Source organism: Dipodomys ordii, unplaced genomic scaffold (genome assembly GCF_000151885.1).
Source record: "Dipodomys ordii isolate 6190 unplaced genomic scaffold, Dord_2.0 Scaffold36, whole genome shotgun sequence".
Lineage (NCBI taxonomy): Eukaryota > Metazoa > Chordata > Mammalia > Rodentia > Heteromyidae > Dipodomys > Dipodomys ordii.
The window spans coordinates 2,465,842-2,489,759 of NW_012267252.1; the positions used below are offsets into that span (position 1 = coordinate 2,465,842).

General features: G+C 44.0%; 1 protein-coding gene across 3 annotated transcripts in view; it reads right to left on the reverse strand.

Moving 5' to 3' along the window:
* Positions 1 to 6,088: 6,088 nt before the first annotated feature.
* Positions 6,089 to 23,918, reverse strand: part of Hpse2 (heparanase 2 (inactive)) — a 449,190-nt gene continuing 431,360 nt past the window's right edge. Inside the window, exon 12 of one of the 3 annotated variants that reach the window (XM_013017680.1) lies at positions 6,089 to 7,325. In XM_013017680.1, coding sequence (XP_012873134.1) covers positions 7,160 to 7,325 — 166 coding nt within the window. In that variant the 3' untranslated portion in view covers positions 6,089 to 7,159. The remainder of the gene's footprint in view (positions 7,326 to 23,918) is intronic. The other 2 variants (XM_013017681.1, XM_013017682.1) reach the window with 2 other exon arrangements.

A 23,918-nucleotide genomic window follows, 5' to 3' on the forward strand; every position in this document is an offset into this window, starting at 1 on the left:
ATCCATACTTTCCTCAATGTGTGCATCATAGTGCACGAAGGTTCATGTTTCTACACTTCCTCATTAACACTTGTCATTTTTGGGTGTAAGGTGGTTCAGTGTTTTATTTCACTAGTGGATGAAATTGTGTGGTATGTGTATGTTTAAATATGGAGCCATTTTCCAACACGGATGTACATTTTACAATTTCTTTGTATATTTGGATACAAGTCCCTTTATCAGATCTTTCTGTCCCCCTCCTCCTCCTCCTCCTCATCTTCATCCTCTTCCTCCTTTTGCCAGCGTGCAGCTTTATCTTTTCTGAGTTTTTTGTTTGTTCATTTTTGGTTTGTTCATATTTTTTAATGGTAGGATTTTAACTCAGGGCCTCATGTTTGCTAGCCAAGCTGCACTCTAACACTTGAGCCACACCCTAGCCCTTTCTGCTCTGGTTATTTTTCAGATAGGCCCTAGTGTTTATGTCCATGCTGGCTTGGTCCTGGTTCCTCCTATTTGCCTTTCTGTATAGATAATAGATAGGATGACAAGTAGTACACACCACCGCACCCAGCTTGCTTAAGATGGGGGTCTCCTTAACTTTTTGCTTAGGCTGGTTGAGAACCACAGTCTTTGCCTCCTGAGTGTCTAGGGTTACAAGCATGAACCCCCACACATGTGTTACCTTTTCTTTTTCTTTCTTTTATAAAGACTTATTCTGCATCTAATATATAAATCTACATGAGGAGGAAATAGAGACATAACAGTAACCATCTGACATAGAATTGGGCCACAAGCAGGCTCAGGTAACTTTGGAGTGCACTGAATCAAACTCTTCTTTTTACAGATAAGGACACTGAGGGCCAGAGAGAGTGAGTGGCTTTTCCTCTGAAGTGGACAGAATCATGGGATAACACTGCGATGATCTCTGGGTATGCCTGTTCATTTGGTCTGGAGTTGTGGCCTCAGATTCTTCAATTCTATGAACCAGTTTCTTCTTTGAGGTTTCAAATTATATTTTTAGCCTGTCTAGAAGAGGGTGCAGCATTGAGTGTTCTGTGCACCCACCCTACTTGGGTAGCCGTGCAAGGACACAGCAATAGTTTTCTGATAAAAATCAGACAAATAGGGAGCGGAAAGTCAGAACTTAAGAAGGAGGGGGTAGATAGACAACAGCTCCCTTCAGAGCTTTAGGAGTGTATGAAGTCCTGTGGATTTAGATAACACTACATTCAAACTCTAATAATCACTGTATAGCAAATTAGCTTTGCAGGGACGCCACACCATTGATTCATTTTCCAGCTCCTAGCATCCATCAAAGTTTGTTCTCCTTTTCCATGAAATATAGTTGTTAGGACTTCAGTATTCAGGTGAGACCATGTGACTAATTTCTGGCCAATGGAACTGAATGGAAAGGTTTTACTACCAGTTCCAGGTCAGGCCCCTTACTCACCTCTCCCCACACCCTCTCTGTATGTATATGTGTGTGTTTCACTCACTCAACTTTATGCTGATGCCCATAGCAGCCTTGGGGGGAAGTACCAAAGATGGCAGAAAGTCTCCATCAATCTAGATGGAAATATAACTACATGGGATAGAGCCACTGGTCTTTTTCCCTCTACCACCAACTGAACCTCATGTGGCATGAGATTTTGGGGTTCACCTGTTGCCTTGTGAATAGTTACCTTTAACCAGTACAATCAATGACACAACATTTCATATCTCCTTAGAATAGTTGAACTAGAGCTGGTTAGGCAGAAGAAGAGGACAGTGTACCCTGAGGTCAAAGAAGCTCAGCAAGTGTTAGTTCATCCAGCAGTCTTTGTTGTTGTTGTTGTTGGTGGTGGTCATGGGGCTTGAACTCTGGGCCTGGGTGCTGTCCCTCAGCTCTTCAACTCAAGGCTAGCACTCTACCACTTGAACCACAGCACCACTTCTGGTTTTCTGTTGGTTTATTGGAGATACCAGTCTTATGGACTTTCCTGCCTGGGCTGGCTTTGAACCGTGATCCTCAGATCTCAGCCTCCTGAGTAGCTAGGATTACAGGCATGAGCCACCAGCGCCCAGCTCAGCAGTCAGTTTTAAGGTCAAGGTGTAGAGTGTGTGAAAGTTGCCCCCTTCTTCCCACAAAACAGCCCGAGAACAGAAAGTTAAGAGTAGTCACATTTTATTACTTACAAAACATTACCTCAAAATATAGACTACCCCACGGACCCAAACTCCCTGCAATCACCAGACTCAAATAAACCATACTGTAAACTGTTTTCTGGAAGGAAATATTAACACTTGTTAAAAATCCCCTGAACAGAGACAAAACTTTTCCTTGGAGGTATTCCTACCCTCATTTTTTTGCCAACTTCCAGATGAATAAAACAAAAGGTTTCTTTTTCTTCTTCTTCCAAAAAATATAATTTATCGTATAACATTTACAACTTGAAAAGGACTCCTAGGACATTTTCCCAAAGAATAGTAAGACAACATGGGCTTAATAATAGTGCCTGGTGTGGGCTGCCTCAAGCCCCCCCCCACCATTTCCTCTGCTGGCTCGTGGAAACGGTGGGTTGATTCACGAGCCAGTCGCATGGAATTCTGTCAGCTCCTCTCAAACGTTTCTGGAACTCAAGACTGTTTGGAAGGAAGCAGTACCAATGCAGTGGGCCTCTTGTACTTCTACTTTCTTGTTCTAGAGTGGTATATGCAAAGACCACCCCTAGAGTGCTGACTGATGGATTTGTTGTTTGGTCTGGGAAGATGGAGAGACTTCCAAACTTTTAATGGTAGCAGGAGAGGAGAGTGAATGTGGTATGTAGGAGATATCCACCTTACCACTTACCTCCTAGGTCCCAGAAACACCAAGAATCATTACCTCAGGGTGGGAGTGGTCCCACATCTGTAGGATGTCTACAGCAATGCAGAGCCACTGGTGGGCTAGTCACAGCCCTATTTCCTTCTCATCAGAGCTGCTACCTGGGTTCTTCGTAACTAGAGATCATGCAAAGGTTCTCTATGGGAACCACATGGGACATTAAGAAAGCTGGGCAACATAGAGGTAAGGAATGGGTGATGATTGTCACTAAAAGGAGAGACAACAGCATGCCATCAGAGAAGACTCTGGGATTTCAGTGACCTTAGTCCAAACTGTAGTCCTGCCACTTTGTCTGGCAGACAATGGGCGGGTTCCTTCCTCATCTGTAATGGGATCTAAATTCACTGGACTTCCTGGATGGACTTGAGGGTTACCTAATGTGTCTGATGAGAAGGCATTGGATAAACAAAGGAAGGTCCAGAAGCCTCTGTGTCATTGTTAGAGGAACTCACAAGAGGGGTTCTAATGCTCTTTATGTTTGGGTCCTCTCATAAATTTGCGCATGTTAGCATTGTCTCTCTGCAAAGTACTTTCGATCTTCCCTTCCACTGTGGTGCCTCAGAAGCAAAGATCACAAACAATTCTACAGTGGAAATTGTGCTCTATCTAAGCATAGCAGACTTCCCTGGGCTCCCAGATGGGGACAGAGCATCTGATAGAGTGGAGGCTGTGGAACTGGAGAGTATGTTAGTGAGGAAAGAGCTATTACAGTGTCCAGACTGGGCTAGTTGAACCGAGTTCGAAGAGAGATGGAAATGGAGAAAACCAGGTCAGGTAAGTGTTTATGCCATTCCTTCCCTTGACTTCTCAAACCACACATATTGCTGTTATTCTTGGTTAAAATCAACTCCTTACTCCTTTGTTTTACAGGAATCTAGCTGGTTCGCCTTTGCTCCTGAAGATTCAGCATTGACCCTAAGTTTTCAGAAAGAAAACCAGGGTCTATGGACTCCCAGGAGGAAAACCAGACAAAAAGACACACTGGCAGATGCTAGCCAGGCCTGGCCCACAGCTTGTGGATGCTCAGTGCTTTCCAGCCCCTAGTGCTGGGAGTAGGTAAAACCTGTTGGTCACCTCTATCCTGCCTGGGTATGCAGAGCTTGGGGTCCATCTGCCTGGAGGCAGCCCCAAAACCTGGGAGAGGGTGGGAGTCCAAGGCCTTAGTCTTCCAGGTGTCTGATTGTGGTGTTTTTTTTTTCCCCTCAGCTTTTGTTCAGCCAGAGATAATGTTAATATTCTCCAGGGGCAGGTTTTGTCAGGGCACTAGAAGAATGGGGACTTTCTCTCCAAATAACAATGAGAATTTATTCTGAGCCTTTGTGATAAGAAATGAGAAAGAAAATCATTCCTAGAGGCAAGAGGAGCAGAAAACTATCTCCACGAAAAGGCACAGACTTCTCATTATGCATTATTAGTCTCTCAATAAGCATTTTCTCAAGCTCATTCTTGGGTTTAAAATAAAGCAGTGCTTAAGACTCAGATGATCCCAGCTGTGGTTTGCACAAGGAGGGAAGACAGACCTGGATGAGCTCTCTGAGCTTCTCAGGCCCGCACCAGCGACTCCCCTGCTGTAGCTTGTCATGCTCTGTTTGCTACATGCTGTCTTTTGGGGTACCGGTGGCAGGTGAAGCCCTGTAAAAAGGAATTGCTGTTGCTTTAGTAACCTCCCCCTCCCCTGCATGCCAAAGGGCATCAAGACAGATGTGCTAAAATCACTGTGGAGTATGATGGCATCCTTGGAGCAATGGAAATAGTTCTTCCATGAGATGGTTGTGAAGTTAGAACTGCAGGACCCACAAGATAAATATCAGTGCTTCCTGCTTTCCCTTTGATTAACTAAAAAGTCAACAAAATGTAAGCCTTTTGGGTGCAGCATTGAATACACAGAGAAAGACAAAAAGAAGCAGGAATCATCTACATTCTGCCAGGTTTAGTGAAGAATCAACCCTTACATACAGGAAATGTGTGTGGATGGGGCTGTGGAAGTCTTGGCTGTGCTGAGTGAGCAGAGGCTTTCAGGTAAAGCAGGGAGTCTGGGACTTGGGTGGCCCCTGAGCTTGGTGGATAAAGGGTCAATAACCCATTTCTCTGGGCAAGCTAAAGATCCTCTTTGTACCTCGTAGGAGAAAAGGTGGTGACAGTAGTAACTCTGTCATGGGGCTGCTATGTATGCAAAGCAAGTCAGTCCAAGGCCCGGCCATTAGGGACCCATGACTCCCTTGTTATTATCAGGGCTGTGCAGCTGCACCTGCTCAGGTATAGATACTCGTGATTTGATGTCTGGACAAAATTTGGGGAAACAATTTTGTCTCATTTCTCTTTCCTGTGTTCATGTTGGCCTATCCCTCCATCTCTTCTTTTCCCTCCATCTTCCTGCCTCCAGTCTTAATATTTTTCTTCCCTATCCTCTCAAAGCTAAGGCTTGGGTAGGAGGTGCCTCATTCTTGAGAAGGGAGTCGACCTTTTTGCAGCCTTGCTGGTGGGGTGCTGTCTTGGGGGCCTGCTCCTCTTTCTCCAGATGCTTCCATGCTGAGCACAGCCACTGACTGGTTCTCTCTTTTCTTCCTGTTCTAGTATACCTACCATGTGCTGCTCCTCTTGTGCTTAATAAGAAGCACGCCAAAACCTGAGTTTGCCACCTTCCTTATACACAAAATCAGCCAGTTGGCTTCCCTCTCTCAAATTCCCAGTTCTCCCCGCTGTGAACTCTCTACTGTCTGGCTCGTCTAAAAGTACTCGTATCTCATGTTGTGGGCTTAATTCAAGTCCTCACTCCTGGGGTATTGCAGGCCTCTCTCTGTCTGTTGCTCCCACTTCAGTCCTATTCTTTTACCAAGTCGTGTTGCTGCTTAATGGAAACCCACTGCAGTTAATTATTTCCTCCATTTAAGAAAAGCACAATTCATGTCATCTATCCCGAGGACATTTGGATTCACAGAGAAGAATGTCACTGCAGCTGTGCTTGTTTGCAAAGACCCACACACCCCTGGAATCACACCATGGACTTCATCAGGAGCCTTAAATCATGCTTGATGTAAGGGTATTACACCCGCTCAACGCAGATGCTTTCCATCTACCGTTCTGCAGTTTTGCCATCAGAGCTGTCTCCAATTTCTCAGTCCTCCCCCAGTAGAGCTGAGAGCTGTGCTCTGTGTTAAAGTAAGCAGGTCTGCCATAGAAAGTACCTGGTTATCTTTAATGCCTCCATTGGATTCCTGCTCAGGAAATGCCACAGAGAGACTTAGTTATGTGGGAAGAGGAAGAAAGGCTAGATTCTGTGTGTCTTACAGTGATGACTTTTGGTGCACACCTTTTCAATGACTTTTGGTTAGCCTAACAACTGAAGACGTATCTTTTCAGGCCCTTAATATTCTCTCAGTGTGGCAGGGCAGGTCTAATTTGCCATTGTGTGTGTGTGGGGGGTGGTGTGGTGTGTGTAAGGGAGTATGTATGCATTTGATGTTTCTGTGTGCTTTCTCTTTGTACTACAACTCTTTTCTTCCTGGTAACACAAAGGATTCTGATTGCTTTTTGTGGTACCTAATACATTATTCTCCATTCAAATGAATACTGTTACCTGACTCGCATTCCAAGTCTTGGGGATTCCAGATTCACAGAAGAATAGAGCCTTCTTACAAAATCTGGAGTATGATTGCAATTCTACTTTTGAAGTACCCGCTTCCCAAAGGAATAGCCAGTGATGGATGCCACTGTCAGAAACCCAGATGCATGCACTCACACATACATCAGCCAGGAAATTACCTAAACAGCTCACGCAGCAGGCCACAGCTGACTCACCCATTTGCTCCCCTATGGGAAGAGAGGTGTCAGGAAACCCAGGGCAGCAGCAGGAAACAAGACGAAGGAAAGGGAGTTAGAATTGGATTAGGTTCTGGCAGGTCCTCCTGGGGTTTCCTTCCTCCTCTGTTGAGGGCAGCAGCAGGCTAAGGTTTGGAGTTGTGGAGTTAGACACAACCTTGTGTGACCAGGATCATGTGAGGTTTTGGGTGGGGGAAGCATTTGTGTGCTGTCTGCTTGTTTTGCATGGTGTGTGTGTAAATGGAAGCATACAGCTCTAGACACAGACCTTTATCCTATATAGGCACGCGTGGTGTCTACATTTTCCTCAGGGATTTACCTAGGCTAAGCTCACACTATGACATTTAGCCTCTCTGGAGGGTGAGTCTATGTTGACTTCAGCAGTATGGGGCCGAAGAGGCTGGTTACTAAGATGTCTGAAAAGTCAGGGTACTATGAGGGTGGAAGAGTAGAAGGCAGTCCAGCAGGCCCACCAGGAACTTGTGAGTGGAAGGTGGTTTATCGGTAGCGGCAGGCCAGAGCATTGACATTCTTGACCACATAAAAACCCATGGTGACTGGAGGGATGACCAATGTCCGGCCAGCCCGCAGGGGGCGGGGCTTCAGTTCGGGGAGGGTCCCATCATCCACCATCACTAAGGGCTGGCCATTCAGCTGCACTGACCTATAATGGGGAGAAGAAAAAAGTAACCAGTATAGGACTCATTATTATATTATCCAGACAACACGACAACGAAAGTCTGGTCAGCCCTGCTTGCCTATCCATCTACTCTATATGATAAGTGTCCAACCTAGCTATCATCTACCTGGCTATCAATATCTGTCTATTTATCTATCTATCTATCTATCTATGCTTGTTGGTTCTGGACTTGAACTCTGGATTCATCTATCTATCTATCTATCTGTCTATCTCTCTCTATATCTATCTATCTATCTATGTGCCCATCTGCCTATCTCTATCTATCTATCTATCTATCTATCTATCTATCTATCTATCTATCTATCTATGCTTGTTGGTTCTAGAACTTGAACTCAGGATTCATCTGTCTATCTATCTATCTATCTGTCTATCTATCTATCTATCTATCTATCTAATCTACCTATCTGCCTATCTCTCTCTCTCTCTCTCTCTCTCTCTCTCTCTATCTATCTATCTGCCTATCTATGCATTCTGGTACTAGGACTTGAACCCAGGATCTCAAGCTCTCTCTTGGCTTTTTTGCTCAAGGCTAGAGTTCTACCAACTTAAAACACACCTCCATTTCTGGCTTTTTGATGACAAATTGGAGAAAAGAATCTCAAGGAGTTTTCTGTCCAGGCTAGCTTCGATCTCTGCTCCTCAGATCTCAACTTTCTGAGTAGCTAGGAAGTTGAGTGCACTATTAGAGGGCTGGCTTAATCAGCATTTACTGCCTCTGGCTCTTCCCAGACACTGACTTACCTGCTTCACTGTCAGAATTCATCCTAAATCCTGACAAACTTCTAAGGCAAGGAACTACTACTATCCCCATGTTTACTTTGAGCAGCTAAGTGACTTGGCTAAGGTCTAGAAGCCAGGGTTTGAATCTAGGGGTTCTAATATAGGCCAGTGAAAGGACTCTGATATGGAAGCTGTAAAGTCATACTTGCTGCTCAGGCAGACTTCACTACCTTGACAGAGGTTTCCCCAGGATGCACAGGCTTTCAAGGGTTTCAGGAACTTCCCATCTCATTTACTTGCATCTTTCCTGGACAGATTTGACAAAGGAGAGACCTGTCACCTGCCTAAGGTTATTCTGAAAGGGGACAGAGACTTAGCTAACACCTTGGCTTTTTCAAATCTAAGAATGCATTTTGTATTTAATATTTAACAGATGTTTTCTCACTTTTGCAACATAACAAAGAGGGTGATAAAGTTGGTATGTGAGATCACAGTCCACCTCCTCTGCTTGCTTCCAATCTTTTTGTGGAACTAGATATTTTCCGCTAGAGAAGTGGAATCATATCCATAGCATGCCATGAGAGAAAAGAGAAATGATGTATCTGGTACTGACTCCAGACTTCCCAGCTATTCCCGATGCACCCAGGGGAAGGCCAGTTTTATGAGCCAGTAGAAACGGCCCAAATCAAGCCACCAGGTGGAAATAAGGTTGTAATGTCACCTCTGAAAATCAGGCTTGCCTGGTGATGACTGTCTTTGTGTTTTGCCTAACCTCTGAGCTGTAAGGAGAGAAAAATGTCATAAAAGGAAATGGAGGTTTTTGTTTGCTGTACCTTCTGTGCTGAGGAGGGAGGGGGAGGGAGAACATCAGACTCATACCCAATAGAGTGGTGAATTCCCAGAGATAAGTATGTTGGAAATGGTTCCCAAAGGAGAGCTAGGCAGAGAAGAGCTCCGGGCTCGGTCCCACATGGATAAGCTTGGGCTGGGTCCAGATCTGACTGGGAGAGAGGGAGCATCTTCCTCTTGTTAAAATGACTGAGGAACAGAGGAACAAGCAGCAGACGCCTAGATGCATAGCCAGGCCTGCTCTGGATGGTACAGGGGCGATGGGAGAATTGTGATCTGAGCATTGACCTCATCTAATATGCAAGGAGCTTTGGCTTTCAAATGTCAGGAAGCTTTTGCTGCCTCCCTGGTGAACACAGTTTGCGTCTCAGGGTAGGATGAAAGGAAAGGAGGAAGGACTCAGTTGTAAAACAATCCCAGACAGCTTGTGTCTCCACAGTGTGTTTTCATTATTTTGTTTCAGGTGATGTAAGAATCCAACAACCAGACATAAGCATAGTCAAATATAAAGTTCAGTGATACCAATTAACCTTTCCAGCACATACTCAAACTTATATCATTCCTCTGCTTGCCAACCTTCAATTGTCTCTCTTACATACAGAGCTAGGTGTAAGGAATTAGGTAATGGGTTTTAGAATAAGATGATCCCAGAAAGCTGACATCTTTTGATTCTAGAAAGTACAAAACGATGTGTGATAAGTAACCCTTTTGAAAGCTTGCCAGTAACAAGCAGCTATCCTGGAACAGGTTCTGTTTGGATGTCCTCATTGGTTGGTTTGAACTCTTAACTGGGGTTAGGATCCAGGAAGCATAGTCAAGACATTGGGCTGCAATCTCGAACTCTAGCTTGCTTGATGCCTTGAGCAAATCCCTTCACCTCATGGCCTTGCAGCTTTAGCATCTGTAAGAATGTTACATAAGCTGTGGTGTGAATGAGATGAGCTAAGAATAAGACAGTGCTTTATAAGCTTAAAGAACTAGGTAAGCAAGGGATGGGATTTTGTTGCTCTTTTTTTTTTTTTGTGGACCTTGTGGACAGACTGCTCTGTGGGGCAGGTGTTCTTCATGGCTGCCTCCTGAAAATCTTCCCTCTCTTTCCCCCATGACTGCTCTCTTCCAGGCTGACCTCCATTTCTGCCTGTGGTTTCCTGTTGAGGAATCATTCACCCCACCACCTGACTCTCAGGCATGGAAGTTCCCCTGTGCTTTGCACTTGGATTCTCTTCTCACACTGCCTACTTCTCCCTGGGTGCTATGGTCTACACCCACACCTGATTCTTACCTTCAGATCCATGCTTCCCAAAGCCCATCCCTAGCCTATTTCCTTCTTCTAGACTTATACATTTCCACTTGGTAACCCTCAAGGAACTCATGAGTCACAGGATGCAATTCAATCTTCTCCAACCATGTACTTATCTCTGCTTTTTTTTTTTAAATCTGTGATGGACTGTGAGTTGGTGGCTTATAATCCTAGCTACTCAGGAGGCTGAGATCTAAGGATCTCAGTTCGAAGCCAGCCTAGGCAGGAAAGTCTGTGAGAGTCTTATTTCCACTAAACTATCAAAAAAGCTGGAAGTAGAACTATAGCTGAAGTGGTAGAATGCTACCCTTGAGCAAAAGAAGCTCAGAGACAGTGCCCATGCCCTGAGTTTACACACACACACACACACACACACACACACACACACACACACACGGCCCCTACACACAATCCATGATGGCACTCCTGTTTATCTAGTTGAGAGCCATCTCAAGGCAAAGCTCCCTCCTCCCATAGAGATGCCACATTCCTCAGCATGGCTTTGAGTAGTAGCCCAGGACGCATCACATCATGGGTGACTGCTCCTGGAAGGCTTGCCAGCGTGTGGACAGTCAACTGATTGGAGCCAGGTTTGTACTGGAACGGAAATCCAGTCAGAGGAGTGAGATGACCACATGGAGAGCTCATACAAGTGGTACGGAACATCTGAATGGTTCTGGAGAATGATATGGTCTGCAGGCTGTCCAGTGATGTCCCAGTGAGACCTTATTAACCCCTGCACAATCCACCCGAGGTAATACCCTCCTGTGGGACCCCTCCTGGCTAGCTGGAGGTCTGCTTATCTTTTGCTTCAGTGAACCTTTGCCACTTTACTTCTCCCTCCATGTCTGTGCATTCATTCTTGGAGACCTTAGAGACAGAGGACCTCATCTAGCAGCTACAAGTTTTCAGTACTACAGTCACTCAAGATAGAACACTAGGAGCCTTCTGAGACTTCTCCCCCTATTGCCACATCTAGGGTCACTCAGTCACATCAACTCTGTTTCACTATGGATCAGTTCGGCTCAGTTCTCTTCCTGTCTGCTATGGCTTTAATTTAGAACATGCCCCAACTAGCTTGTGGCTTTGTTAACAGTGATCTCCCATCATGACACTGCTTCAAACTCCCCAGCAACTCCTCCCCCTCCACTCATCTCAGACCCTGCCAGTTCCCTGGGGCTCCAACCCCACACTGTGGACCACAAACTTTGGAAGTGTGCATAGGGTAAGTTGAGAGCAATTTTAAAGAGTTTATCAATACATCTACAAACGTTATTTCAGAAAAAATATTTTAAAAAGGTCTTCCACATGGGGCCAATATTTTTTTCAAATTAAAAACAATGTGAAGTAGATATGTACAGTAGATTAAAGTACACAAGGTCACTTGAAAGGGTAATAAAATTGTTTTTCCTAACAAAAATGTCAGTGGACACTGTTGGAATGAATAAGATGCAAGTTCATTTAAATTATCCATCGATTCTTTTGTGGTTGGGAGAAAGGAGTTATTATGTACTTTGAAAAAGAGACAATGACTCTGATGTGGGAAGGGCATGCCATTTGCTGGCATTTCAAAGGAACCCTCTTCCTTGAACAGGATGGGCATCCTTGCCCCACAGGACCAAATCCAATGGCTTCCAATCATTGCAGGAGGTGTTTCCTGCACCCAGGAAGGCAGTTAGCCTTCCTCCATCAGACCAAGTGTAATGGACTCTGGAAGAGCCTACTCAGGTTCTGGCTGCTCTCGCTCCTAAATGGGCTAGATTAGTAGTCCTACTGGTCATTGACCTCAAACTTACCTAGGACTCTTCTCTCTCATAATTGCTCAGTCCCTCATTGAATTCTCAGTGCCCAAAGGTACAGAGCAGGGAATTAAATACATTCTGAATAAGTGAACAGACTTTTAAGGCTCTTTTTATTTCTGGGCTTCCTGGGTTAGTCTCTCCAGCTCTGAAGAGGCTCAGAGAGATTCACCAAGAGTCTTTGTAAGATTCCATTAATATACCAATTACTCTGGCTCTTAGATAGAGATGTTAGATAGATAGGATCTGAAGGATCACCACTCCTCCAAGTCATTCACTAGATACCTTCTCCCAATCTGACACCAGGCCATTGATCCCTGCTAGGGTTTTTGCTTTTTTTTAATATTCCTAAAAAAGGTCTATAGGATCAGATCTTAGCTAAGCTAGCAGGAGTTAATTTTGTGAGTTCCATTCAGTGAGACTTTAAGTCTTCATCTGTTCTTAGCTACAAATTCCTTCCTTTGAAACATGGAAGGAGTGCTTTGTCACCTCACTCTTTTTCATATTTAACTTGTTACCCAGTGAAATCACACCATGTTAGATATAACAATAATCTTCAATTATATACATTTATGAACATACTGTTAAGTTCGGAAATGATCACATTACTGGTTTGAAAAGTCTCTAATTTTTGAAGCACTATTCGTGTCTCTTCATTCCTTTCCTGCAGGCTAGGTGTTAGCATCTGCATATCAATGTTCAGAGGGGGTCTAAAGCCCCCACTTACATAGTCTGTGATTAGAAGGGTGGAGAGAAGCACTGCTGCACTTAACCCAGTCCTACCTACCTCTTGGGCCACAGTAATTGCTAAAAAGCCCAGTGAGATATGCAAGGCAGTGTTACTGTTTTTGTAACTTCATTATTGAGACAAAGGTCAGAGAGGTTAAGTGGCCTAGGCAAGGTCATGTAGCTCTAAGTGGCTAAGCCAGGTCTCAAATACCGGCCTGTTGGTCACCTTTCTACCATTTCCTGTCCAGTTCCAGGTGTGGCTCACCAAGATCACATTTCTTTCTTTGAAAATCTTTCTTATCACATTTTCATCAAATGCCGGGACCTCCTTCCTGACCCGTAACTCTTCAAACCAAATGCTCAATGATCTGGGTGGCAGTTGAATTATTTCTCCTTAATTCTGTCGCTTGGCTGAACTGCTGAGGATATTTAAATTATCCAAATATTAGGACAAGTGCATTTGATCGCCAACTGTTTTTACAAAGTTTGAATGACATTCTAATTTCTAAACTTGTTTTCTTAGTGTTATTGGTTATTTGAAATGGGATTTGGTGTGTCCATTTGGAGTCAAGCCCTTTGCTGCCCAGATCTCTGAGGGAGCTTCCTGGCTGGGTCAGGCCTCCTCCCCTTGGTTGTCTATAATCTCTGGTCTCCATGTCTTATCATGGGCCTTGATAGCCATGGGTATTTAGGTAAGGGTTTAACTCTTCTGCAAGTCTGATGAGCCTGACCTTTTCCAATCTTGAAGTTGATTTGCTGGCCTATGGGGAGACTTTTTGAGGACGTGTGTGTGTGTGTGTGTGTGTGTGTGTGTGTGTGTGTGTGTGTGTATGTGTTAATTGGAACAGTCTGGGAGCTGGTATTTGGTTCAGTCTAATTCTGCCTCAACCATTTAGAGAGTTATTTGCCTACTCAGATCCTAGGGTTTCAATGTCTGTAAAAGGGCAAAGAGGTAATGGACCAGGTGAACCCTAGGATCCCTTTTGGCTTGAGTAACTTTCAGCCAGGCTGCTTGTACCAACAGCAAGCTTAAGGCAAAGTTTAACATCAAATTTAGAATGAGCCTACACAAACAGAAATGTGATCATGACATTCTCCTGGCCAAATTGTTCAGTGACTTTGGACTGCTCTGAGAACATTGTCCAAAGTTCCTATGAACAGGCCCTTTAAAAAATCCTCTTCTTTGGCCCCTAGATGGTCCTAGTGGCTTCTATTCATTCTAATGTCCAAACACCTTTTCATTTCACTCTGCCATTTCTTGGCCCACAACTTCTCCAAATCTCAGGGTCTTTCCTAGAATCTTCCTCAGACTCTGCCCCTTTCCTTTGGCCTGCCTATCTCTGACTTCCAAAGTATACCCAGATTACCCGGTGCCTCATGGTGTACTGGACAGTGACATTTGTCAAGTCTCTCCACGGCATAGGACAGACAGCATATACTTGTCTTACCCTTTAGACGCCCGTCCACCCACTCACAAAGCAGGTAGTCAATAAAAGACAAGTATAAATATGTAGGCAGAAGACGAATTTGGAAGGACAGAAACTGAATTTTGATCGGGATTGCACTTGAAACGTGCAGATAGTCTAACACATTATCAGCAAATCTTCGTCTACTTCTGGATTGTTAGAAAGGGGAGGAGGGGGTGGGAGGAGGGAAGGGGGGCGGAGGACGGGAGGGAGACTGGATGAAGAACCCTGCGCGTGCGCGTGCGCGTGCGCAGGTACCCCGGGAACACCAGCCCTCCTTGCGCTCTCCTGGGCGCCACTAGAGGTCACTCTTGTCCTACACAACGGCTCCTGGAGAGCCAGACTTCTTGGGGGCGCCTAGGGAAACCCTCAGGCTTCCAGGGGTCCCCACGCCGCACTCCAGTCCCAGGAAGCCCCGGAGGTGTTCGCTGAGATTGACTTCTCAGGAAGAAAAAAAAAACAACTCACAAGATCAATCGAATCCTTACGCAAACCTACTGCGGTGCACTTGGCAGGGCCCCGCCTGGAATGGGGCCCAAGACTAAGGAGACGAGTGCGATGCCCGCCGCGCTTCTGCAGGGGTGCCGGCCGGCGCCTCTGCCGTTGGGCGGAGGTTGTGGGGAGGGTCCCCACGCGGGTGCGGGGTCGGCGGCGTCCGCGAGATCCTCCTCCAGGCTCTCGGGGGTCTGGGGTCCCCCATGGCCGCACCTCGTTGTGCTTTGTAGGGCCCGAGGCTCCCCGCCCCTCCCCGGGCTGGGCTGGGAAGCAGGTACTGCCCCTGTCCAGTTCCACATCAGCCCCTGGTTAGGGGACGCCTCTCCCCCCTCCCCTTCTCTCCACCCCAGCCAGGTTTCAGGTCAGAGGGGCTAGGCCGACCCCCCCCCCCCCTTGCTGTGCATCTGGGGCAGCTTAGAGAGGAAGCTGGGTTCAAACTGCCGGAGCAATTGCCACCAGGCTGTCTTGGGACCACAAACTGGCTGGGGCAGAGGGCCTTAGATCCCTGTACCTTTGCCTCAAGGTCATGGCAAGGTTATTTTCTTTCAAGCGAGTCCCAAACTTCTCACCTCGCTGCTTTTGACTCGAACTGAAAACCTCAGAAGCTATGGAAAAGCCTATCCTTCCCACCAGGCCCAGGGGTAGCTTCCTCCCATGGGGTCTCCTACTCCGCCTGGAAGGGAGGGGACACATTATGTGGGCCTCCTTTTTTAAACAGAGTCCCTTATTGGCTTGGTGGAGAGACTTAAATCATTTTTGTCTGCCAGGGTGTTTTGTTTTCACGATCAATTTTCTTCGTTTGCAAGAAAAGTAAGTACTTGGCTCCGTGCCTTGTTGCCTAGGACAGTAGCTGAATGAATACTTTGGTTTCACTTGATCAGCAACCTCCCTAAGAGTTCTAATGAGGCAGGACACTCCACCCTCTTCTACTGCTGGCTTACAGAGGATACTGTAAAAGAGGAAAGACAGAAAGTTTCCTGTTCGTCTGCCTCTTCACTAGGAAGGAGAAAGTTCCTGTCCACCAGCACCTTCAACTACCCCCTTCTTTCTGCTGTCTTAGGAGACATTGAAAGGATGAGAGAGGACACATTAGGATTCTGTTCCATAACTAGAGCTGGGATTTTATAGGCATATTGTTAGGGAGACAGGCTTTCCCACTGTAGAGTTAGATTTGGGTCACCATTTGAGTTGTGTTCTAGCCAAATCAGTGTAGTAATGATCCAAGGCATAATGGAGATTCTACCATGTGCTTCTAATGGCTTAAAACAAATTTAGCACACTTGGAGGACACAATGAGGGTCTGGCTAAAGAACCTGGATTGATACTGATACTGTGAACTTCCAACAGATGAGAAACTCATCTGGGGGCAGTTTGAGAAGAGAATTTGTTCCTGTAACCATCCCAAAGCTCCATATCATAGGGCAAATCACACTCAAACCACAGGGCACACTGGGAGCCAGCTGTAAAAACCAGGAGGCTTGAGCATGCAGTTAACTATGGCCCCTTCCCATTGGGAAGTAGTGCCATGATGGCCGAGTTTCACAAGTGGGATTTAAGGGGCAATATTCATATCCCTCCCCTACTTGTGTTGTACAAATTCAATTATAACGGGCTTAGTCCTTGCCTTCGAAGACAGAAAACCTTAAAATATGCATATATGTGGCCAAACACACAAAAACAAACACATCTCTCTTTCTCTCTCTCATACACACATACATAATAGAGGGAAAATCCAAGTTAGCTTAGATTTCAAGGCGTTCTGTGGTTTGCCCCCAATGTATCTTTGTACCCTTTCCCCTCACTGTACAAAGCAGCCTACATTCCAAACCTCTGAGATGACTTGTCATCTCCCAAGACAAAATGAGTCTTGAACTTTGGTTACCACATCCTCTGTTAAAACTTGTCCTTTGGTCTCAAATGGTCTCCTCTACAGACTTCCTACCAGGGTGGCTCTGGCAGCTCTATTTGGTGGCTCTCTCAGCTCTGAGTTTCAGGAGAGTCCCACATCAGAATACAATACAGAATACAATCTATCCCTTCCCTCCTCACCACTACCTCCACTCCTGGATTTACGCCACCCCCTCCCCTTCCCCAGGTCTGTTTTGTCTTAATGCCTCCTCTGTGGGTAGGGACCAGGTTTTCTCTGCCCTACTTGTGTGAAACAGGAGGAGGCAGTGTGGGGTGTGAAGCATTGCTTTTACAGGGAGTCTGCAGGTGGAGGGGAGAGAAAGTCAGGTAGGAGGGAAGGGTGTGTGTGTGTGTGTGTGTGTGTGTGTGTGTGTGTGTGTGCATTGCACAGAGAGGTTTTCCATATGTGAATTTGGGAGACTGTCCCTAAGCCACACTCTGAGCTAGCTCTATTACTTTAAGGTCATGGCTCCCTAGATACCGATTGAAATCTGTTAAAACAAAGGAGATAAATTTCTCAACTTTATTGGCTTTTGATAAAGTGTCCCCTATAACAGCAGGTGCTCTGGGTTATCCTCTAAGGTGGAAAATAAGATGTCCCAGATGTCCCCGGCTCCACTCCAAGGTCCACAGATGTCAAAGGGTAAAGTGTACAGCGTCGCAGCGTCGGAATCATTCTTGCCGTGATAAGCAGCAAAGAGGGTGGTCTATGAAAGTGACGCTGGCGTTTGGCAGCCCATAGTTTTGTGTTCCAGACCCTGTTATCTGGCATGAGTCACTTCCTGCCCTGGGTCTCCTGATGCCTGGCAGTCAGAAAAACACAGATCCAGGGCCCAGACCTTGCCAGATGGGTGAGCTGGATCCGCACTTTGCACTTCTTATCTCTTAACATCACCAACCACAGCTTCTGGGAGGTGTGGAGAAAGAAGACAAGGGCCATTTCTTCTCATTCTACAGGAACTGCCTGCATATTTGGCTTCCCTGCCCCTCAGGGTAGAATCAACTGTTCAGAAACACGTTAGCTATCCCCTAAAGAACTCATTTACGAGTGTCTGGGTAGGAATCCCTGCCTGCAAAAAGGGTCCCCAAGTGAAGAGGGCCGGGGACAGGAGATTACAGCCTTGACAGACAGCTACTCAGAGAGTTTCCAGCTGCTGAGAATGAGCTGGACGAAAATAGATGCTGGAGCTGAGAACAAATGGAAAACTCTCAGAACCTAACAGTGAAAACCTTGGATTTCTAAACATTTTGGTTTAAGATGTCAAATCACTATAAAATATAAAAGCATTTTATAATCCTCTAATCTGCACAGTGATCTGTGCATTACTAATCGGGGAATTAAAACAAAACAAACAATACAGCCTTTGGGAAGCCAGCCCTCATCTTTCCACTCAGCCATAGAAAATTCCCAGGGACTCCTGGCGTGTTCACACCTTCGGCAAAATGGCATGGCGCTTGAATGGAGAATTTAATCTGGAGGAAATCAAAGATGCGAATCATCTGGGACCTCGTTCCCACAGGTTATAGAGGGGACAATGGTTTTCAACCTTGGCCACATATTGGAATCACCCTGGGAGCTTTAAGGAACACTGATGCCTGGGTCTCAGCCCAGAGATTTTGGTTTAAATGGTCTGGGGTGTGGTGTGGGCATTGGGGTATTAACCCCCCCCCTCCCAGGTTATTCAAAGTGCAGCCAAGGTTGAACAGCATGGGTGGAAATATGTTTGCAGCTGGGGGTGGAAAGGAATCAAATAACTTCCTAACCATCCTGTTCTGGATTCACATTACGCTTGAAGTAACCACGTTGGGAGGCCACAATTTTGTCTTTTTTTTTTCTTTAACACAGAAGAAAATGTGCATGTTTCAAAGGCTTTTTGTTGTTGTTGTGGAGGTGACCGAGTGAATGTTTTGGCTGGAGCCCTGCTCACGTGTGGTGGGATGGATACACTCCTCCACACGTGTACCAGGAAGGCAAATGGGCCACATGTCCCAGGATGAAGGAAGCACCCAATCAGGTGAAGCATTTGTCTGGTTAACAAACTCTTAACACCAAAAAGAAACTCTAATAACAACAGATGCTGGAGGGGATGTGGACAGAAGGGAACCTTACTGCATTGTTGGTGGGAGTGTAAACTTGTTCAACCACTTTGGAAAGTAGTATGGAGGTTCCTCAAAAGACTCCACATAGAGCTCCCCTATGACCCAGCAATCCCACTTTTAGGCATTTACCCAAATGTTCACAAACAAGACCACACTAAAGCTACCAGCACAACTATGTTTATTGCAGCCTTATTTACCATTGCTAAGATATGGAACCAACCCAGATGCCCCTCAGTAGATGAATGGATCAAGAAAATGTGGTATATATACACAATGGAATTCTATGCCTCCATCAGAAAGAATGACATTGCCCCATTGGTTAGGAAATGGAAAGACATGGAAAAAATTATATTAAATGAAATAAGCCAGGCCCAAAGAAACATAGGTCCCATTGTTTCCCTTATTTGCAATAACTAGTATATGTCTGAGTCAAGCAGAAAAGGTCAGTTAAGTTGATGTTAGGGAAATAAACCCTAAGATATGTATTCAAATGTTTTTTTTCTTTCATGCGATTGTTTCTAACACATTTATAAGATCATTTCTTTGTTGCTTTGTATGTCCCTCCCCCCACGGTATAACCCCTGCTTTCACTGTATTTGATGTCATTATAATTTGTGGAGGGGAAGGGAAAAAACAAATTGTTTAAATAGGGATACAGGTGGACCCATTGCAACAATGAGATGTACAAGCCGTTATGTTGAAAACGAACTTTACAACTTTGGTGCGGGGAGGGGGGGGGATTTGGTGGGGCCGGGGGAGGTTGGGAAGGGATGGGAAGGGGAAACAAAGGAGGAGGCTACAATGCTTGATAAGAATTGTACTCATTATCTTGCCTATGTAATTGTAACCCCTCTGCACAGTATTTTCACAATAAAATAAATAATACTAAAAAAAGAAACTACTAAAACATAAAAGTCCTTTAGATTATTTCACCCAAGTCCTGGACTGAGACATAGAGCTTCTTGAAGGTAGAGAATGGTTAGGAATGTTTCTTTCATTCAGTGGACTCTGTGTGTGTGTGTGTGTGTGTGTGTGTGTGCGTGTAGGTTTGTACATATACCTCTACAAACATACCTATACTTATATACATATCTATATCTATATATCTATATATCTACATACACACCTATATACCTATATCTATATATCTACACAAACGTACATATATGTTTGCATATATATTACTTATACAATATCATAAATGCCATCACAGATGCTATCTCCTTGTGAGCGGTAGAGTACCCTCAAATGAGCATAAGGGTTAACAGGATCTGAATACTTCTAAGTTCTTGTACTGCCTGAATTAAAAAAAATTCATTCTCTATATATTTACCCCTTTCTTCTTTCCTACAGACTACCTCTGAATCTGAAGGATAAGCATATATAGATGTATGTATTTATAAAACATATATATTTTTATTCCTGTTTCTTACAGTGTCTATTGCAGACTTTCTGAACTGGAACTTGAACTTGAATGTTAGTGTTCAAAGTAAGTACCACTTTCCTGTTCACTCACAGCCAGCTCGTAAATCTCTCCAGTCCCAGGCACCTCTCTTACAGCTTGGCTGTGCTCCGGAGGGGCTCCGTGTGGCCTCTCTAAAGGGCTGCAGCTGATGGAGTTGTGTCTGCCACAGCAGGACTTTTTCCTCCAGAAAAGAGGTCTTCATGCTAGGTTTGGCTTTTTAAACAGAATCCCGTTTCCCCCTCAACTGTTTCAAAGCCAACACCTGAAGGCCTGTGTAGGTTAGCAGATTTTTCACACAATCTAAACATGAGCATCGCACCACTTCTCCAAATGGACTGAGGAAAAGAACAGAGGCCTGGGCATGTAGCTCAGAGGTAGAATGGTTGCCTTTTGCCCAAGGGCCTAGGTTCCACCCCAAGAACCTCTGAAGGAAAAAAGAAAGAAAAATATTAATAAAATGACAAAAGAAACTAGAAGAAAAGAGAGATTCATATTTGTCTGATTTCAGGGATATAAATGTTGGGAGGAGAATGAGAGGAGGAGTGATATTGGTTACGATGCATTATAGTTACAAATTGGTGTGTTGAATTGAAACCCTTTTGTACAACTACTTAAAGATAATAAAAAATATAAGTGCATATATGTATACAGTGGAAGAAACCACAGAGCAAAATATTTCACTATTAAAAAGGGAGCACCTTTCAGGTCAAGATAATTCTCTAGTAATGAAATTGTGCAAAAGTAGCAAATAAACCACAGAAAATATCTCAAAATGGTAGGCAATAAAGGAAGAGATTGTCTTATATTAATGATCAAATTTATAAACCATTTCCAAGACAGACTAACATTTCTGTAGGGAAACAAGTAAAAGAAAATCCAAAACAGCAGTAGTCAGAGACCCAAAAACTTGTCTCATTCCCAAAGGATTTTAATTAAAATAAGAATATCAGTTTTCATTATATGGTTAGCAAAGATATAAAATTATTACTATACTGTGTTGGTGAGGTGAATAATAATAAAATGTTCACATTTCCTACATCCCCCCCCCCACCTCATACAATTTGAGGTAAGCAAATTAGTAAGTGAGCTAAGATCCTATAAGTTGATGGATTCCATGGTGATCAGGAAGCCCTCAGGAGCGAGTTGGAAAGTAGACTATATGAGGAATGGTGGAAGGATTAGTTTGAAGTCTAGAACTCCAAGGGGACATGTGCTGAAAAAATGATTGTAAAGCAGATTTTTTCCCAAAGCAAGGGTAGAAATGGCAAGGAAACATCCTTTGGCTGCATAAAAGAAGGACCGTTTCTACAATCAGAGCTGTCCAGTCCTAGTGTGAGCCAGCTCAGGAGCAAAGCTGCCTTACCCAACAGAAGCTGAAAGGCTTTTTGGCAAGGTTGTTAGCAGAAGAGACTTCTTGACCCGTTCAAAAGCCTTTGAAATTCTTCCTCTTAGAAGTCATCTTTTAATAATTATAGAATTTTCACAGGGAGGTTCATTCTTAAAAAGGAAACTAATTAGAATGATCCCAGACAAGTGAAGATAATAGCAATCTACAGGGAGTACATCTGGTTGACCATAATTCAAAAAACCCAAGTTCCAAATGCTATCAGAAATGTAATTCAAATGCTCAGATGTCTTGAGTCTGTTGGGTGAGATGATCTAAGGGCCCATTGATTACACTTCTCTTACCATGTCTGTCAGTATCCACAAAACATATGTGATGTTTCTTCTTTTTATTCCTTTCCTTTATTGTCCTTCCCATCCCTAACCTTCGCTACCTTCCCCCCCCTTTTCCTACCCTTACGTTCCCCTCCCTTTCCTTTCTGTTCCACTCCATTTTATTTTCTACATTATCTTTAAGTAGTTTTACAAGGGGGTTTCAATTTAACATGTCAATTTGTAAATTATTGGGCTTGTTGATCAGTGTCACCCCTTTCATCATCGTTCTTTTCCATCTCTCCCAACCCCATCGATTCTCTCAACTTATCAGGCTCCATGTTCACATGTATACATTGAACATTATGACTGCATTTTCCCATTCTTCTTTTCTCCATTTGTCTATCCCCTTCCTTTTAGAATCCTCCTGACACTCCAACATAGGTTCTATCTTACTAGTATTCCTTTGGTTAAACTATAAGTTCGTTGGTTAACAAAAATTACACTATTGTGATCTTCCATACTTTAGTCACTGTGTTTGCGTATATATGCCTGTGACCCTGTATATGTTTTCATATATATATTTATAATTTAGATCTAACCCTTAGTGAGGAAGGGTTTGATCTGGTGAGTTAGGTGGTGGCCAGTTTTGATCTCAGGACTTTTCACAACTGTCAAGCTCTGAACCTAGGGATGGAATGTCACCATAAAGTCTATTCCATCAGAGACATGAAGATAGTTTTGAATTCTTATCACCAGGAAATTACCTGAGTATTTTCAGAATCACTTTGTTTGGCTAACATCAGGTCATAGCTCTCTAACAGCCCAAAGGTAGATGCCAATACTTTTCTTTGATATAGAATTTAATGAGTATGAAAATCAAAGGAAAATTTATGTCTCACAGAGATGGGAAAAATGAGTAGCATGTGGAAAAAGAAGGGGAAAAGATGTTCTAGATTCTTGGATCATAGGGGTCTTGAGATTCTTTCAGCTGAAGTCATGGTGGGTGAGTGAGAGAAACGTTTAAACATTAATGTGCAACCTGTGAGCCCCAAAGCAGAACTAGTCTGCTTGTCTATCAGAGTATCACCCACAGAGTGCTTCCTGTTAGATATTGATGTCTAATAAGAAAAATGGGGTCTCTAAGGGCAGAAAATGTGGAGTTCCCTCACCACCAGCTTTGTTCTTAAACATTCTCATAAGCTCTTGGAGACCAAATGGTGACAGGGCCTCTTAGGAAGAGCAAGGAATGTTTCAATTAGAAGCACCCACGCTGAACTTTGCAATCAGATTTTTCCTTTAATTTGACTATTTGCAGTTCTGGATAACTACAGTTACCAGCTGACCATCCTTTTAAATTCCTAGCCAGATTAACTGTCACTACAAGCTAGGTAGCTGAAGAGAAGTTATGCATGGCACAAAATTGGATCTCAATAAAACTTAGTGAATGGATGAAGAACCATGATTCTAGTCTGTGGGGAAGCCTTCCCCGTTGGTGTCTTTCCTTTAAAAATATGTCTTTAAGAGCAGATCCAATTCAATGGAGGAGACTGGCAGTGTCTGAGTGTATGGAGTTAGAATATAATTTAGTGAGATTAGTTTGTATAGACCATAAGTGGAACTAACATAAGTCATTCCTGATCTTTAATGGTCTTTTTATATAAGAGAATAGAAGAAGCAGAAGGGAAGCCCTTCATTTTGCTGAGAAAAAAAAGGTTTGCTCTTCCTAAGAATTCTATCACTTGTGGAGAGTTTTAGAAGCAGTTCAGAGAGAATGTCTAAGGATGGTCTGAAACTAGGACTTATGAAAAAAATTTAATGGAATAAGGAAGAAATTGCCACAAGTAGAGAGCTGTTGGGTAACCTAATAATTTTCAAACATGTTCTTTCTTAAGAGGAAATGATCCCAGGCTATATATAGAGTTCAGTTGTCCATGCTGTATTTTCTGTACTCTGCAGTCATAATTTTATACTACTGGACTTTTAGGACACCATCAAGGGCAGTGTTCTCAATTTGGAGTCATGTAAACTAGGTATGAGGATCCTTCTGGACTCAACACTTACTGGTGT